The sequence below is a fragment of the Microchirus variegatus genome (genome assembly GCF_963457635.1).
Source record: "Microchirus variegatus genome assembly, chromosome: 22".
NCBI lineage: Eukaryota > Metazoa > Chordata > Actinopteri > Pleuronectiformes > Soleidae > Microchirus > Microchirus variegatus.
Genome location: NC_139823.1, coordinates 7,073,733 through 7,093,377, shown reverse-complemented (window position 1 = coordinate 7,093,377; position 19,645 = coordinate 7,073,733). Strand labels below are relative to the sequence as shown.

The 19,645-nt window shown below is 40.8% G+C and overlaps 1 protein-coding gene across 1 annotated transcript; it reads right to left on the bottom strand.

The window, feature by feature from the left end:
• Positions 1-1,870: 1,870 nt before the first annotated feature.
• Positions 1,871-17,258, bottom strand: trpm2 (transient receptor potential cation channel, subfamily M, member 2; the record flags this gene model as incomplete). The annotated part of the gene is made up of 33 exons (XM_083908444.1): positions 1,871-1,987; positions 2,658-2,774; positions 3,724-3,825; positions 3,914-3,992; positions 4,078-4,164; positions 4,248-4,277; positions 4,939-5,000; positions 5,095-5,243; positions 5,323-5,407; positions 5,577-5,664; positions 6,488-6,620; positions 6,831-7,012; positions 7,107-7,287; positions 7,726-7,897; positions 8,248-8,380; positions 8,458-8,576; positions 8,931-9,156; positions 9,346-9,444; positions 9,533-9,645; positions 9,748-9,893; positions 10,011-10,140; positions 10,236-10,373; positions 10,859-11,233; positions 12,144-12,256; positions 13,200-13,302; positions 13,419-13,619; positions 13,685-13,746; positions 13,856-14,036; positions 14,142-14,308; positions 15,237-15,417; positions 15,505-15,673; positions 16,940-17,113; positions 17,212-17,258. The coding sequence occupies 33 exons, from the start codon at positions 17,256-17,258 to the stop codon at positions 1,871-1,873; spliced, it is 4,461 nt and encodes a 1,486-aa protein (XP_083764570.1).
• Between the last annotated feature and the right edge of the window lie 2,387 nt (positions 17,259-19,645).

Below are 19,645 nucleotides of genomic sequence, written 5' to 3'. Positions count from 1 at the left end.
GAGTGGGAGTGGAAACAAGAGTCCACGGAGTTCATTCTGATGAGACATAATGAAGTCACACCGCTGTTTGCACATTTCCACAGACTCTGAACATCAACACTGAGTTTCTATCAACAACAATATGATTTATGTGCAGGAAGAAAGAGGGGAAAACAGCAGGGGAATGTGGAGGGTGTGGAACCGATACTGCGCCGCTGCGCGTCAATGCGCGCCTCAGCCAATCGGCGCGCGCGAGCTGCTCCGAAACCAAAGCGCAGGCTGCAGGTTCGCAGGTGCAGAAAAACCCCCTGCTGTGAAACACAGTCCAAAGTACTGAGATAAAAAAAAAGATGAGAAAACACAGGCAGGAAAACACAAAAGCATTAGGTAGTTTATTGTATGCTGTTAAGGTCAAGAGTGCTTCATTATTATGTGAAGGTCACAAAGTGTTGTCCTCATGTGTTTGATTATTTCTCTTTTGAGGCTTTATTCTGTGAAACGTGTGTTAGTAAATACATTTAATATTATAGCAAAACCAATCAAACTATAAGAACTCATTACATTATCTCCCTTTTTGACACACCTGTGTCGTATTGCTGGGTTTTTATTATTGATAGTGATCACAGATATGACTGATCACAGGCTTCTTGTTGGCTACAGGATATCAGAATACATTAGTGTTTATAGTTGTCTTTTTATAGTCACATTTATTTCTTTGCTACCACCTGTTTATTTAAACCCTGTTGGGAAACTAAATCACCCAAACTGTAAGTTGTGTTTCAACAGCTACAGCTAGCGTGTATGCAGAATTGTTATGATGTGCATTGTATATTAATACACAAACACATAATGGCACATTTGGTATTCATGTTGGATAATAATTTGCTTTTGTGTGAAGAAAGAAACCGTACTGTGAAGTAATACATTCACTGTCTGCTCCCAAACACAGTTGTACAAAGTAACACAAAGTGGACGTCCCACTGTAGTATAAGTACGTTTTGAAGATTCCACCTCCAAAAAAGTCACATCAGAGTCTACGATGCTTCATATTTCGAATGTACTGTTGAGAAAAACTTGATTCAATCCGTCCTATGCACTTTTCTGTTGGCATTATTTAAAGAAAACAGTTTGTCTAGACCTGATGCACATACAGTACATGTGTGCATCAAATAGTTATAATGTTCTAAAGCAGGGGTCTCAAACTCACCAAATGTCAGGAGCGGGAGGTCAAGTGAAGAAAAAAATCCAACCTTTTGAGTAAAATACTTCAAAATAATTATATTTATGATGATATTTCACTTCATTCCAAAATAAAAGTCTTTATTTTGCAGCATGTAGCCCGTATGCCGCAAGTTTGAGACCTCTGATCTAATGCATCATTCGTCGATAATTGTGGGGCCCAAATATAATAATAAAATGTCACAGTGTCCCCGTTTGTTTGGAAAGAAGACGCATACGATTAGATTGCGTGGTTTGTAGGACAGGACCCGTGTGCAGGATTTAGCAGCATCTACGGGTGACGTTGCATAATAGTAACCATGTAAATACTTTAGTAAACAAACAAGGCCTGTGCCTGGAAGAGGACCTGCTCCAAAGTAATATAAAACAATGTAAGGCAATGAAAACAAAACCGTTTTTTGCCTTTGAGGTAATAAATAAGTGAACGACACAGTGTAGAAGCTTGACATTTTGTCATTCACATGTCAGACTGATATTTGTGCAAAATGTAAGCAAAGCAGCAAACTTTATGGCTTCACGTTGTCTCGTCCTCAGTCGTTTTCTCCTTCAGTGCAACACAATTAGACTCCATCACACCGAACAGGTGAGAATAAACCTGTGTGTGTGTGTGTGTGGATGAAGAGGCACATTTACAGCTACAGCAGCATGACGATCAGAACTTCCTGTTGTGCAGTTCCGCAACCTGCCGCAGAGAGTCTCTTTGGTTTGAGCTGAGTCTTGTTTTGCTGCTCACCTCCTGCCACAGGAGACAACCATGGCTGCACAGGACCTGAGACCAGGGACGAGATCAAACGATACAGTCATCATTCATTATATTTGGAGTGTGTGCATTTAAAATATAAATGGCCATTCATTTTAAACCATTGTCACATCAGTTCACGCACTAACGCTGTGATTCTCAGTACAGCAGTGTTTTACATCTCGATTCAACCAGTGACACTAAAGCAGCCACAACGAGTTTGTGCTGCTGCAGAACACAAAAATGCTCCCTTAGTCAGGTCTGATAGTTTTTTTTCTGATAGGTCTGAGAATTCAATCAACAACAACAACAAAATCTCCAAAAGTTACACACTGCAGCTTTAAATATTACAGAGCAACAACAGAATTGCATTTGCATTGGGCAGCCCATGGCCTAGAGGAAAGGTATTGGGCTTGTAACAGGAAGGAAGGTTGTTGGTTCGATTTTGGAAAAGGCCAAGGGCTGAGGTTCCCCCTGAGCAATGCACCTAATCCCCCATTGCTCCCTGGGCGCAGAGAAGAGCTGACCACTGCTCCTAGACCTGGCTTGTGTGTGTATGTTCACTACTTAGTGTGCAAAAATGACTAATTCTAATCCAGAAATTGATTGCAAGTAAACAGGGGTGTAGAAAAAATGTTGTCTCAACATTTGAAAACCCCTGTCTTATAGGTTTTAAAGCAATACAAGCATTTGTTCTCACCATATTATTTATCTCCATCAGTCCCGGGCTTGTACTGTCCAGGTGAATGTTCAGCACGGTGGTTTCTACCCAGGCGTTGTCTGTGTTCCTGCAGTCGTCCACGTAACCCTCAAACACCTGGAACACACACAGAACACAGCAGCTGCGAGTAAATAATCCACGTGTCCTTCAGTGTCACTGTCACAGAGGAACACATCAGAAGCAGGAGTTCCTCAGTGACATCCACACGTCAGAGGAAAAAACGCTGAGTCACATTACGCCACGCAGTCTTTTTAAAGCCCTCTCAAGAATCCCGTGAAGCAAACATAATTGTGGTGGACTGTAGTTTTCCTGAGCTGTTGGCTCCAGCCCCGGAAAAAGCCTGAAATCACAGCTCATGGTTCAAGGCAAAGCAAGCGAAAAATAGATTGGGAGCACTGAGAATAGTAATGTTTTCATTATTATTATTATTATTATTAGTAATATTTATTTTTCTTCAAGGATGTACTCGATGCAAAATGAGAGCTCATTCTCAAGGATCCTCCCTGTCTCCTTAAAGGCTTAAATACATTTTTTATATATATATTTATTAATTATTATATACATATGTGTTAGTTTAGTTAATGCTACAAAAAAAGAGAGTTTGAATTGCAATACCTCTCATTTATTACTTTACCCAATAACGATTAGTGGAAGGGATTTTAATGCGTTACTGTGTTACCGTGATTGTGATTTGTTTTCCTATCTTTTAGAAGCGAAACATCAGAAGAAAAAATTGCATATTGCAATTTTGCCCATCTGCAGTTTGACTGCTACAATTTATTTTAATATTGTGCATTCATCTCTAAAAGAAACTTAATTTTAACAGTATTTAAAAAGGAATATATTAACATAACAAGTAATTATTATGAAGTAATTAACATAACAAGAGTTATTGCTTCAAAGTGAAGTAATATTATTGCTTTTTAAAGGTAGAAAATTTAATAATTACACTATACAGATTATGAATCTCTATTCTCTGTGAACTTGCTGATCTGGTTTTAGTTAAAAAAAAGGAAAAGGAAAGTAAAGTGCCATAAAGACCCACCTTTGTTCCTTCTGATATTTTTGCATCGAGTTTTTCGTACAGTTTCTTCCCAATGGTTCTTTTCAGTGTTACAGGCAGGTGATCGGCGGATTGGACAGGTCCCTGAGGGATTACAAACACAACAGGTCTTTACGTTGATTTGAACAGCCAAAAATAAAAATATCAAACCTGAACAAACAGCTGGACTCACCCCAGGTAAAGCTAAGGTGCCTTGGCTCTCGTCCCAAACTACGAGATACTCCAAAACAGATTTATCGCTGTCTCGCCAACTAAAAAATAATTATGATTATGTAAAGCAATGGTAGGCAAAACACCTTTTTTAAAGAAATCACTGCAGGACATAAGATGACCTACCGTGTAACAACAAGGTTCAAATTCACATTTGGACCTAGTTGACTGAGTGCACCTCGTCCCCTGATGCCAGTCCTCCCTCCTGGGTTTCTGAGGACAGAGGAGAGACACATCAGACGTCAAGACATGACTTTAAGGTCGCTGTAAGTGATGTTTGATGCTTTCTGTTGTACCTGTAATTATCTAAGGCCTCTGAATCTGATCTGGAGAGGTAAGAGAAGATATTACATTTTAGAGATAAGGAGACAGAGGGCAGAACATCTTTTAAATCTTTTAAAGCTTGCATTATCTACCATTTCATTCAGGATTTGTTATACGTGAGTATTTTAATTTGGAAATCTTTTATTTACTGAATCAAACACTACAACTATTATTAGCATACATGTCATCACCATTATTATTATGCCATAATTAAAAGTCAATATCAGTATTATTTTTTTATCAACAATTTCTGCTGCTGCTTATATAAATGACTGTAGTTCTATAAACATGTCATCACTGACTCTAACTGTCCTGTATAAATGTATAACTTGACACAGTTGTTGTATAACTGCTCCTGGTCTGTTTCTTATGTCTCTACCTCATCTCCCTCTTTCACCCCAACCGGTCGAGGCAGATGGCTGCACATCTTTGAGTCTGGTTCTGTCAGAGATTTCTTCTTCTGTTAAAAGGCAGTTTTGTCTCTCTCCACTGATGCCTATAGTGCTGTCTATGTACAGTGCCTTGGGATAATGTATGTTATGATTTGGCGCTATACAAATAAAATTGAATTGAATGAATTATGAATCATTGTTGCTGTGCAAGTTTCTCCATATCAAGCTACATTTTAAATGTTGCAATGATCTTCTTGTAGTCAGAACATACCCATCTACATTGTCTCCAGCGTCTTCAGATGCACAGGTCGGCATGTATGAGCTGAAGCTGACCTGGATACGAAAAAAAAAAGGACATGAAAACAGAAATCAGACATCATCACATGATACATCTTGTGATTTAATGATGGAAATGTACGTCGAATACCTCCCACTGCACTTTCTCCTCTGGCACAGGGAAGCGTGTGAGTTTGCTGTTTGGATAGTGGAGCTGTCGGGCGTGCACGTGAAACCCACCCTCGCCGCTCTCCGACACGTTTCCTAAAGCGTCAGTGGTTTCATCTGTCGTGGCCGATGCTGCAGGAAAGAGGTCAAGGTGAGCGGAGATGCGACACCAGATGCAGTTGCAAAATAAACCATAAAACAGTTGACTGACCCAGTGATAGTGCTTCTTTTGTGACAAGTCCCTGTGATTTCAGACCCTCCATAATCAACAGCAAGGCTCTGTTCGACTGGCTGACCTGGTGAAACACAACAACAACAACAACAAAAAAGGGGTCAAATGCTTTGGCAACGACTGCTTATATAACACAATCTCAGGGATGAATCAGGAAGTCTTCGCATCTTGCATTCCTCCCACAGCACGGTGTGAAACGTTACAGACGTCACAACAAAAATCCAGGTCACAACCTGCTCCTCTAGTCGGGCCAGTCTTTTCATCACGGCAGACGAGCTCGGCTCCTCTTCCCTCTCCAGCAGATCGGTTATGGTGGTGACTCTCAGGAAACAGACAAGCACAGTGCGCCGTCTGTTTACATATGACTCCCACAGTAATGTAACAACTCAAATTAGAATCAGAAATATAAATAAATAAATATGAAGTTACACCAGAAAGTGCGTCAACGATGGCTCTGCAAAGACATGAAAATAACTTGCCTGGTGCCTTTACGCTAAGCTTACTTCGCATATTGGTTTGGTAATAAGTGTATTTTTCCAAACTTAGGGGACAGTTTAACACGCTGCACAGACTATTTGTGCATTTTAAATGAATATGGTGAACTTGTAGGATGTATGAACTTGTATTCCCTTGTATTCTATTCTCTACTTTATGGTAACATTCCTTCTCTGGTCATCCCGGTACTTCTCGAGACAGCCAATCATGAGCACTGTTAGATCTTGGTCAAACAGCATGCTGCATGCAAGTATTGACGTTCAATAAGCAGCCTAATATAGCACACATTAGGCATATTAGCCTATTTTTATTTCTAATTATGTTCTGTATGTACATCAGTATGTATGTATATGAATTTAGAAGATGTTTTTATGTATTTTTTTTGCACTACATACATCCACTTATTATGTCTTGTATTGCACTGAAGCATGTATCCTACTTATTCTGCCCCTGGTACGAATAAAGAAATTTTGACTTTCAGCTGCTAAGGGTTTGCCATGTTGATCTAAGACATTGACACTGATTAAACTGCACTCAACTCAAAGACATAATAAATGTGTGGTCCCTCCCCTCCCATAGATATCAGTGCTCTAAAGGATTGTTGTGCAGCAACATTTGGCTAAAATCCCAGATTGCTGTGAGATTTTACTTTTGGGCCGTGTCCATGATGCGTCGCTCCACGCTCTGGCTCTGCTCGTGCTGCGTGGACATCAGATATCTGTCTTTCATCAGTGCCTCCCAGGACAACAGCTCCTCTTCCTCGACCTGAGGAAGCTCATTTTCTGAAAGAAAAGTGTCACATGACGCATATATATGACACTACAAAACGATCACATCATGTGATATAGCTGTAAATCCAAGGTAGACCTGGGAAAACAGGCTCTTTTCTTCAAAGATTAACGATTATGAAAATACATTGTATAATAATGAGTGTTTTACCAGTGATTGCACATTCAAAAATAAATGCAGAATTAAAAAAATCCCATACTTACTGAACTCCCTGCATAAGACAGGAGGCCTGCACAGCACCATTTGCCTGATGAAGAGGTAAAGATGGCTGAAGATGATGAACGGCGGAGGGGCAGCCGGGCGACTGTGGTACTCCTTAATCAGCTCATATCTTTGAAACTTCCATATTCTGTCTGTGTTGTCCTGCACTTCCTCGAACGTGAAGCTGAGGAGTGCAGCAAAGGTGAAAAGAGCAGGACATCGTCATCAGGTCCCAGTGAAAACCTCAGACTCGTACAGAAACTATGATGAAAACTCACTTGAAGATGGCTATGAGCAGGTTGAGCAGCAGAATGTTGGCAAAGAGCAAGTAAACACAAAGCATGAGGATCGTGAGCCCCTCTGGGAAAGCTGGTGTTTGGTCTTCATTTAGCACAGGACACTTGGGCTTTAGAGGATCGGATCCATTCATGGTGCAGGAGTCGATGTCAAATTCAGTGTCTGTGAAAGGCAAAAAACGTGAAGGTTTGCTTGGTTTTACATAAAAAGAATTATTAATATTTGCAGCATTGTGTGGACCCTCGCAGCCGCCATAATGCCAGCAGGTGGCACTATACTATGGACTTAGTTTTCATGTGCTGATTATTTGTGGCTGGGTCTCTTGTGTCAAATATAAAGTTTTTAATAATTTGGTCAATGTATGGCAAAGTTCCAGGACACTTCCTGTTTCGTTACAAATGTTCGATATTCAAATTAAAAATCGTGAAATTTGGTTCAACTTAGTTTCTGCTATGGGGCCGCCACTTTTACGAGTTTCCCTTATTTTAGTTCTGATTTGCCTGCCAATTTGGTCTGAACCACTGTGTGAGCACTCGGGGGCATAACCACACACACCTTTCAAGTACAATCAAACAAATTCTGTTCTTGATGTTCACTCACTGTCAATATTTTTAGGGAAATCGCCAAATATGATGAGGTACGGCTCGTAAACTGCTCCACGGAGAATCCACTCCAGCCGATTGTCATTGTGGATGAGAATGCCTTGTTTGGCCACGCCGTACGCCACCACCCAGATGCTCAGCAGGAACATGAAGAAGAACATGTCCGTCATCTGGAGGACAAACAAACATCAGTCACATACTAGAAACTCTGAATAAAAGGAGCACTTAATTGTGTGCTGCAGTATTAAAAATGAGGATGGGTCACAGTGAACTTAATCACTACATCTTTGAGTCCAAGTGTAGAAGAAAATCAATAAATGTTTGTTTGTTTGGGTGGAAAAAAATCATTAAATGAATCATTGAAAGTAGCTGAAAGTGTAATTCATCTTTAAAGTAAACCAGCGTGTTACTGCAGAATCCAGGCACAAAAATGATTCCTCTTTTTGTATTAGATTGTTTTGCATTAAAGTGCTTGTGCTTGCAGCCGCTCTCATGTCAGATCACCGCGTCAACCTCTCACCATCCTCCTGACGATGATGATTTTGGGTCCCAGAGTTCGACTGATAGTGAAGATGGCCATGAGACGGAGGCAGAAAACCACAAAATCAATGCAGAGGATGACTTTACCCGGGTAGAAGAGCTGAGACGTCAGCCTGAAAATAGAAAAAACACAGGTGAGTCACAGATAGCCCAGCAGGCAGAAGTTTAAACGAGGCGAACGCTTACTCACCTAAACGCAAGGCCGATGATAAACAGAGCGATAGACAGAACGTCTAAAATATTCCAAAGATCTTCAATGTACATCCTGGATTTCTTACGAAACCCAAAGCCATCAGGATCATGGAATAGCTGAGATTAAGGGGGAGACAAACACATTTATGTGATATTAGTAATGCAGTGATAAAAAAAGAAAAAAACTAATTGGATGGACAAGTTAAATAACATAGTCAAGGGTTTGAGTTATTTCTATTACTTTGCATATTTTTACTTATTGCCAACTAAACCCTAAGGAAAGACTAACCACAATCTCTCGTCTTTGGTCCTCAAAGAGACTCAAAGTTCAAAAGAAAGTAGAACCTGACACAAACACTTATTGAAAACAATGGTTTGATCCGCCATGGTTCTGAATATGTTATTAATTTTTGACCAAGGATGATCCACAAAAAGCAATGTGTCAGTCAGCCTTAGCTGCACTTGTCTCACCTGTCTGACCTCCTCACACACCAGCGTGATCAGCCAGATGTAGAGCAGCAGCTCTCCTGCAGAGGGCGTCGTCTGGAAGTCGACCATCAGCACCACGGCGAATAGGAAGAGGAAGGCAAAGTAAGACACAATATTCCAGTAAAACTTGACCTGTGGGGCACTGTACAGGTGAACCAGTCTGGACCAGTTGCTCAGAGGCTTCAGGTGCCGCAGGTTGGGGGAGTCACTGTGGACATAAAAGGTCACGGCAGTTAGAAATAACATCATGTAATGAAAAGAAATGGTCAAGAAATTGAGTTGGTATCTACTTTTTAATATATAGGATTTTTAGGTCATTTTTGGCGCACATTCAGTATGTTTTAGAGCATCAGTACGCTTTTCTTTTTTACAATCAGTGTATTAAATGCTTACTCACAGGACACGAGAATTTGTTTTAAGTGTACTTCCCGTCAGAGACTGCACTGTCTTCATCTCCTCACGCTTTTCAGTTTCTCTCTGGATGGTTTCATCGCGTCTAAGGAAAAATATAATGTAAAATAAAAATGGAAAGGATGACACAGGGGTGCAGTCCAAGCAACGGGAAGTTATCAATAAAGACTGACCTGAAAACCAGAAAGCCAGCGTAGATAAGGGGGAAGAAGACCATGCAGACCAGTACCCTCCACACAGGGTTGATCACTGAAAGCTCACCACACCAGATTTGAGTCAGAAGAGCCTGGAGGACACAGTTTGGGTCATAGTATAATCTGCAGCGATGATTAAACACATGTTTATTCTAGAGTCGACAGAAAGGAAGACAGTGAAGATGCTGCTCTACCTGAACACCTGACTGAGCTACAAAACTTTTATTGTTCGCCTCCAGAGCCAACCTCAGGCACGTCGTGCTTCCCCACAGCGGCGACACACGGACCAACAGCTTCTGAGCGCGCTCCTCGTCACTGCTGTGGCACCTGCTGAACACGCCTGTCACAGGAGCGCACGCACTCACCATCAATGCAAACCTTTTAAAACGACTGTATGTGCTAAATGTGCCAGGTACATCAGTTAAGTCTGTCATTATTATTATTATTATTATTATACCAATGGCTTGTTTCTCATAGTGATTGGCAAGGTCTTCCATGTCCTCTGACTCGTCAGCGTCACTTCCTTCTTCCGCCATTTTCTTCAGGATCTTACTGGCAGCCAGCGCAGCAGACATGCAGTCTAAACACTGTACAGACACAGGTATACAGGTACATGTTTTCAGACACAGAAAGAAACGTGTTTATGTTTCTGTTTTCTGTGTAGGATTGAAGTTTTCGTCACCTCCTCCCAAAAGATTGCAGCCAGCTCCTTGTTGTTCTGGACAACAGCCCAAAGGAAAAGGTCGGTGGCCGGGTCCCGCTGTGCTTCACTTCTCTCCTCCCTGAGTTGATTTCGAGAACCTGCTTGACTTTTGGACAGCTGAGGAGAGGTTCAAGTGATAGTTCAGATCGCTAAATACACCAGACTCCTCTGTTAAATGTTGAGATTTTAGATTGGTTGGAGATTAACCCACATTTATAGGATTGTTGTTTAGTATTTTTAACTGATCTACAGTTCGGCATTGATCGGTTTGATTGTTCCACTTCCTGTGCCGGCACTCTGACCAATCAATGCATGTCAGTCTGGTGACATCACGCATAGTATCGCCTCAGCTCGCTTGGAACCTTGCCTGAGCAGGTACTTAAAAAAGTACCCGGTACCAGGTACTATGCTAATGGAAAAGTAAAATAACCGTGCCGAGTCGAGTCTCGCCTCGCTAGTGGAAACGTAAGGTATGTGTTGCATTAACTCGCTGGTCACCTCTCTGAATCATTTACGTTTTACATCCTGTAAATTGTATCACGAAATTTATCGTGGACAAAATTCCATGCAAAGCCCAAAACATGACAGACGAACACACTCACAGATGAAGATGAATCATCCAAAGTCATGTTGAAGTCGTATGTCATGGTGGAGGCAGGGTAGATGGGCTTGGTAAAACTGCCCAGCAGGTGGCGCACCTCACCACATACATGAGTCATGGAGATGATTTCACCTTGCCCCAAGTGAGCTCGCGTCCTCAGGCCAAACGGCGTTCGCCCACTGCGGTAGGAGCTGTGGACCCGCTTAGCCAGCTTGTGGAGGAAGAAGCCGTTTGGCAGCTGTTTGTAGAGTTCGGACAGAGTCTCCTGGTCCTGCAGGAAATCCCTCAGAGTCACACCGTTCTCCAGCAGCAGACTCACAAACTCAGGCTTGTTGCCAGTGAGGGCTGAGAACATGGCCCAGTGGAGGTCAGTGGACTAGAAGATGATGATAAGACAGAATCAGCAAAAATGTAATGTTTTTGAGTAAGGCGAGCCAAAGTATCATACATTCTATGATACAATTTTTCAATTCTTGTGTGACGGCTGTTAAAATCACTCTTTGGTAAAACTTAAGATAAGGGAACACATATTCACCATTAACTAGGTACTTACTTACATGCATATAAGCAGCATACTAGGCTTTTATTAGTAAATATTAAGCACACCTTATGTAGTAAAAATCTTAATTCATGTCATAATAGATATAGAATAAGGTTATGTAGAATAAGGTGTTAATATGTGCTTAATGCTAACTTATATATGTTAGTAAGCATCTAGTTCATGGTGAATATGTGTTCCCTCATCTAAAGTGTTACCCAGACTTTTATATATTGTATCAGGTGTAAACAATAGACTTTATATAAAAAAGGAAAAGGACACAGTCTTCAGGAAGTTGGATGAAAGCAGCAGTCAGCCACCAGGGGGCAAAAAATAATTCCTTTTGATTAGATATTTGAGAAAATGAGCCTCAAGCCTCTCACTTGATTTATAAAATCAGTTAACGTTTTACTGAGGATTTAATGGTCTCAAAAGCTTGTATGTTCACATTGAATGACAAACAAATAATAAAGCACCACACTGTTGAATGAATGGACCCCAGTGTGATTGACAGCTTGTGCCATCCAATAGGTGCCTGGTTGCAGGTGATGTGCAGAAAAAGCGGGTCATGTTCTGAAAATGTATGAAAATGTATACTTGAGTCCCTTATCTTAACAATGACAAGAAAGATTGTAGCACAGGTTCAAAGTTCAAGACAATGTCTGGGACCGATCACAGCTAAAGGTGTTGCTGTGTTGTGTAACAGACAGACAGACAGACAGACAGACAGACAGACAGACAGACAGACCTTCCACTGGCTCTCCTCAGTGAAAATCTCAGTCTCAGCTATGTCCACTCGGTTCCAGCCTATAGCCAGCTCCAGTTGCCTCTTCCAGCACTGTGACTCGCTGGTCCTCGAAGCTGAGCAGAAAATGGATATAAAAGTGCAACGTCATATATCATGTGTTATGCATATTGCAATTTTAAGATGATATCTTCATCTTATTAATTTTGTTTAATCTATTTTATTAGCCAAATTATATTTAATTTCACTTGTTTTTCTTAATGATCTTGTAAATTTAATCTGGATTATTTTATTTGTTTACTGCGTGTGTACATTTGTTGAGTGTTTTGTATTTGCAGCTGCCTATCTTGGCCAGGACTCCCTTGAAAAAGAGGTTCTTAATCTCAATGGGATTTTCCTGGTTAAATAAAAAAAAAATCTGTACACCAGTGAATGCTGTTGTTTTTGTCGCTTATTATTATTATTATTCTGTAAAATGTACTGAAGAATTTGACCTAAACTCCATTACTTGATTAATGATCTACACTAATAATGATACATAAACATTATGGTCTGGCAGCGAGGAGCAAGTTTCTACTGAAACCACCGCCAAGAAGATGTAAGGGATTGGATCACTGCCTGAAAATGTATTTTAATTAGTCCAGAAAAGCTCAGTCATGGTTTTATCTTGTACAATGATTCATTATGATCAAAACATAAAGTGAAAGCAGCGATATGTTTTATCACAACAATGCATGATTGAGCTTGGCCTGCGCAGGTTCTATAAATCTCTTTCCAGACCATCTCAACGTTGAATAACATTGCAAGAAGCGTCTAATGTGTCTCTGTAAGGAAAGAAAATCATTAAGCTGGAAAATATCTGCGAGCATATCTATGTCGGTTTTCAATCCTTGCACATTTGATACCACAGGCCATAATTTACTGTTCCGAGAAGCAACGCGATAAGTGCTGAGAGCTGGTTTGGAAGTGGCACCGCTTCTGTCTCGATGCTTAATGCTGTGTTGTTGCATCTTCAGTCAGGTCCAGTCACTACGTATTTCGTGGGAGACAAACTCCTACCTTTGAGTAATGCCTGAAGAATAGCCACGTCGACATCTCCGTGACTGTCCTCGCTCACTCTGAATACTGTCAGCAAGTGCGGCAACCTGATGATGTCCTGAATCTACAAAGGAGAGCAAACAGTACACCCAGTGCTGACAGTATACCCACTACAGTAGACCACACTACACTTGTGTTATTTGTGAGATTATACTCCAGGTCATTGATGTGGTCACGTACCATCTTGGTCCACTGTATGATCTTCAGATCAGCAAAGGTTTCATACTCTTGGCTAAAGAACTTCTTCAGCAGCTGGTGGACGAGTGCGATGGTGACACGGCCCACTGTCAGCGCTGCCACCTGGGCAATCACGTCTGCTATTCTCCCAGAGCCTTCCAGGACCACACAGGGCGTACCATTCAACATGGCATTGTAGATGGTCTGAAAGGAGACTGAAAGTCAGACGAGACAGATAAAGATAAAGAGGGTTGAAAGTGATTACTCACAGTGAGAGTTCCTGGACCTCCATCCAAAACCACACACACCACAGGGATGGTCACGCCACTCTCTGGAGGTTGGACGATGAAAAATCAATGTTAAAAGCAGGGTAGATAAACAGAGGGAAAAAGAACAGAGACGTTACTGCATTTGTAAACAGTGCATCAGCTCAGTTTGACCTCTGTTTCCAAGATGCTTTCTGGAGATGCACTTCTCCAGACGGCTACGCAGCTCAATCTCCACGCCATAATGACCGTGGGTGCCGTCGTCCACCAGCAGGAAGTGGGTGTGGTTGTTATCGAGGCAGGAGAGTCGGCCCTGACCATTGATGTCCATCAAATAATGTGCTGGAAAACAACCCTGCAAAAGACATTAAAAGGGGAGGGGGAGTAAAATGAAATCACAAGAAGAATTTACAATTCAGATGAGGCCACATGAAAGAGTGTGTAAATGTGTTTTCTGTACCTCTGAATGCACCAAAGCGTCCCTGTTGTGAATCGCTCCCCATGTTGCCACTCCAATAGCTACGATCTGACCCTGCGAGGAGCTGCTGCTCAGGGCATAGTCTCTCACCGCCTGCCCCACATGCTTCATCACACCTGTGTGGGTGCCACCGGTGATGATCCACGCTCCTGAATGCAACACATCGTGTGCACAAATTCAGTTTTACATATACAGTACATGAAACTATGGGTGTTTATTTTTAATTTATAATCATGCTATTTTTTTTCTCGCCTCTTGTCAGGGGGAGTGGATCAATTGATACCACTCAGACTACTGTCTAGACCAGAGGTGTCAAACTCAAGGCCTGCGGACCACATGCGGCTCACCGCTTTTATATCATATTATAATGAAAACATGGCCTGCGTTCTCCTCGTCCTTTAAACACAGCATGTGTGGCTGAGGAACAGCAGCCAGCGAGGTCAGAGCATGTAATACTGAATATGTAATATGTACAACATTCAATTACATATACAGTATATATATAAAAGCTTGTTTAGTACTTTAAATTACAGTTGTCCGCATCACGTACTTAACTTTAGATTTATTCCACATCATATGAATGCTTTTATTGGGAAGTACACGTCATTCCATATCGAAACAAACACTTTTACTTTAAAATCTGTGAAATATCACATATATACACATATTTTTATTTATTTATTTTTCCTCTGAACTGGCCCCCGCTTGACCAGACTAGATGCTCATTGGCCCCTGTTCTGGACAGTAAATATGAAACTACCACTAGCAATCAAATGTAAACAATCTCAAAACAATGGTTCATTTTTATGAAGTTCTGAAAAAAGGCAACTTCCCTCTACATTTAGTGACATATTTACTTTTAGTTATCAATGTAACGTCCTGCACTTCCTGCACAATCACAAAACAATGAAGTGCATTTTACCGATGACCCAAGACGTGGAACCCTTTCCCCGTACATGTTTTGAATTGGTCTTCACAGCAGTTTAAATTAGCTCTGAAAACACTTCTTTATCCTCAAGCTTTTGAAAGGGGATGAGGTCACAGACTTTTGTTTTGGTAATCTCCTCACTGACTGACCTGTCGTCTGAGCCACTTTGATGAGACCTCTGTGGAACATGTTCTTGAGACGAGCTTTGAGATAGAAGTTCTTTGCTCCTCCTGTCACTGAGATCAGCAGGTTGGGAGGGGACAGTTTCCACTGTTCAGTCAGCAAGCGGTACAGGACTTCAGGACTGGTGTCAGTGGACGCTCGCACATACTGAGAATGGAAACACAGGTATGAATGCAAAGGGTAAGTCCCACATGTTATCACAGTGTTAGAGAGAGAAAAAAAGCATTGTCTCACCTTGCCTGTCTTTTGGCCAGTCCCACCGAAGCTGATGTCTCCGAAAGCATCAGTTGGCACTTCGTGAACATGTCTGTGTTTGTCCCATGACTCTCCAGTGAAGTCCTCGGGCTTGATGGCCTCGTCCACATGATCAGTTTTTAAGTAACCACATTTGCATATGTCCTCTCTATAGTGGGAGCATAGAAACCAAAAGTTATGGCATTGTCATGCAGAACTTAAAAGCTGCAGGGTGTAACATTTGGTGATTTTTGCCTGTTTGGTCTTCATGAACAGCAGACTTCACCTGAAAACAGGCTCTGTCAAGCAATACTATCAGACCTCATTAATGAACCATGTGGTCCCATTTACACCTGGCCTTAGAATGTGTTTTCTGTGATCAGATAGAGAGATCAGATAGCTCTTCACCACACGCATGTACACCGCACCACATAAAGATCAGATTGCTATCTGATCACAGTCACCGCTGCTTATTTCACATATAAACTTTGCTATTCGACACAGCAAAGAGGAGTCAATACGATAGTTCATAACTTCACGTCGTCATCGACAGGAGGAAAATCAACAAAAGCTGAGGAGACTGTGCCGTTTTGTCACCGCTTCATATTAGCTGTGCTCGGAGCCACTAATATATCACTGCTCGATTAATCGATTACTAAAATAATCGTCAACAACTTTTGATAGCTTGAAGCTTTTTATATTAGTTAAACAAGATTTCTGATTGTTCCAGCTTCTTAAATGTGAATATTTTCTTTGTTTCTTTGCTCCATGTAACAATGAAATCATTAAAACTGAATCATTTTGGTTTGTGGACAAAACAAGACATTCGAGAACATTGTCATTTCTAGGTTTGACAAACACTTACAAATGTTTTTTAACGTTTTCTGACATTTTATGAACCAAACGATTAATTGAGAAAATAATCAACAGATTAATAGATTATGAAAATAATCGTTAGTTGCAGCTCTACTCCTATTTTATGAAACTGTCTTCATCTTGATATCAGGGCAGGTCCAGCTCTACTGAGGTTTTTTAAATCAAAGTCAGACGCACTTGTTCACTGTGGTGTATCAGTCTTAAATGGTTTGTTTTATACTGTCTGTAATGTTGTTTTAGTGGCTCTGTAATGTTTTAGTGTGTGTGTGTTATTTTATCTGCGTTGTATATTGTTATTGTATTTTAATGTCTGCACTGTGCGTATTTCACTACACTTTTGTATGTTTTTATTCATCTACTGTAAAGCATTTTATGTACTGGCATGGTTTTTCAGCCCACAGACAGCTTGAGGAACGAAACAGGGAAGAACTAATCATATTTACATCCTCACTCGCGTAAACATTCAGGGAAGTGACTCCCCTTGCATCTTCACAATAACACAACCTCGTGTTATTGTACACATGTGCATCAATGACAAGGTCAGAGCAGTTCAGCCTACCTGACACCTTTTTCAAAGAAGCGACATTCCTTCTTGCGGACGTTTTCCCTGATCCAGGAGCCAAAGGCACAGTGCTGGAAGGAAGGAGAGAGAGAGAGGTGCTTAGAGGGTCTGGCTGTGCTGAGTGCCACAGCCTGAACCACTTGGGACTCCATGTCAGCTGCTTTACTCTTCCTGGAGGGAACATGGGAGGGTTACACTGCACAGATCTGCCCCAGGGCTGAGAACTGAGAGCATGAGCAGAGAGGAGAGCATGTGTGCAGTTGGCAGACTCTGTGCTGCTGCTGCTGCTGCTGCTGCTGAGGGTGCTGGCTCGCATCAGTCAGCACTGCATCAGTGATGTCAGAGCAGAGTCACAGCAGCCGCAAATCTGACCAACAGGAAGGAGCCCGGCCCAAGATCTGGATCGATGACTTCTAGGAATGGATTAAAAGCATGGCAACATGCCACAGCAGCAGGAAACATCTGAATACATAATAATCAGAATTCCTTTAAAAAATAAAAAATAAAAATAAACTTTGAGGAATACAGTCAATATTCTACATGTACTGTGCAATTTTGATTTTGTGTCTTAAATTGAGCTATTGTATGATATTATACTTTTCTATTTATTCACATTTTAACAGCTGATACGTATTAATATTATACACACAAAACATATATTTAGTTTATAAAATATGACTTATAACACTGTGTGAAGCAGTTAAAATGAGCTCCACTGTCACCAACCACAACAATTAAAAGCACGGCTATTTATATTTCTAATAAAGTTTCAGTAAAACAATCATTTAAATATATGTATTCATTCATCAAAATGACTACTTTTTCCATTTTGTCCTATTGTTTTTACTTGATTTCAATATTAATGAAAGTAAGTTTTCATGATTTTGCATGACATGCACCTTCAGATCCTCAGCTTTTAAAAACCCGATAAAAGCAAAATTTTAGTTTTGAACTGCATCTATCTTTCATGTACATCTACATCACAATAACTGGCTTACACATTTTTTATAGATTATTTACGGGCATGACAAATCACTTTTTTGATCCACACTCACCTTTTTGAAACGAGAAACCACTCGATTTAGTCCAGGTTTGGTGAACTGCTTAACCAAATCCTGTGGATGAACCTTATTCTCAGATTTTGGCAGCATGTCTGAAGAAGCAATGCAGCAAGTCAGAGAGAAAAACTACGAGGTGATCATCTCCTGTGAGGGAAAGGGCAGAGCACGCAACTTATCAGTGATGCACTCCTCATCTGTAAACCCTTAAGTATTCTGATGCTTTTATCTCACTGACATGTGACCTGCTCTGCATTATCTCTACTTCCTCCACAGGACCCAGAAATAAAAAAAAAAAACACAAGAAACTCTCAACTTCAACAAATGGATCAGACTCAGCTGCCATGTCCTGCAGTGCCAACAAAGTAAAGTGATTGTTCTCCTGGAGATAAGCTGCTATTGCCTTGCTTTGTTGCACTATTAAATGGCTCCACCTCCTCCTCTTTTTCTGAAGTGAAATACTGGCAGAAAGTGAATAATCCACCGTTCAGGCTTCAGCAAACCACAAGGAACAGTATAGTATCGAGCCATTCAAGACGGTTTCCTCTTAAAGACAAGGAAAATCAATCCGTTTGCAAATCTGAAAACAGAAAATGTTGAGAATAAATAAGTAAATAAATAACAACAACACCTTTTAGACAGTCTTCAGATCTCCCGTTCACTTGGACAAATGACAGCAGCAGCATGAAGTTGTTCCTGGACTACACAGAGTGGAAGTGCTCTATGTTTCATGTCGTTTTCCAGGTGTTAGAACCATAGTCAACACATGTTGCCAGGTGACGCCTCCAGAGTATTTCACTGTGGGGATCTGGTTACTGAAAGAAGCGTGGCTTGTTGTTAAAAAGTACCTGTATTACATACTTCAGCAATGGGATTTCTTTCTTTCTTTCTTTCTTTCTATCTATCTATCTATCTATCTATCTATCTATCTATCTATCTATCTATCTATCTATCTATCTATCTATCTATCTATCTATCTATCTAGTTTGCTTACACGCTATCTATCCAGTATGCTAGTTAGCTTGCAAGCTATCTATCTAGTATGCTCGTTAGCTTACAAGCTAGCTATCTATCATGCTAGTTAGCTTACAAGCTATCTATCTAACTAGTATGCTAGTTAGCTTACAAGCTATCTATCTATCTATCTATCTATCTATCTATCTATCTATCTATCTATCTATCTATCTATCTATCTATCTATCTATCTATCTATCAGTGCAAATGCATGAAAGGCAACAGAATCTGAGGTAGTAGTAGTCGCAGTAATGTTTGTCCCATAAGCAAAACCTCTGCACTAGGTGTCACATTTGTTTCTCTTTAAAATTTATGAATACATTAGTTTGTCATATTTAACCCAGGTGCAACTCAAAGTGCACAAAATCAGTTCTCTGAATGAATATAAATATTTGTCACATACCCACGCATGGTCAGTGCTACAGTCAGAATTTATGTAGGAACATGGCTGGGCCACTAAGAGCCTTCTTTTGGACCACATGTGGCCCACGGGCCGTCATTTGAGAAGGCTGGTTGTACGGGGATTATGATTTTTAATTTTGAGTGAATTGTCTGAAAACTAGAGGAAGAATTCCCATGATATTAACCTCAGACAGTGAAATAGAAATGTTCTGTAGTTGTTTTTTTTTTA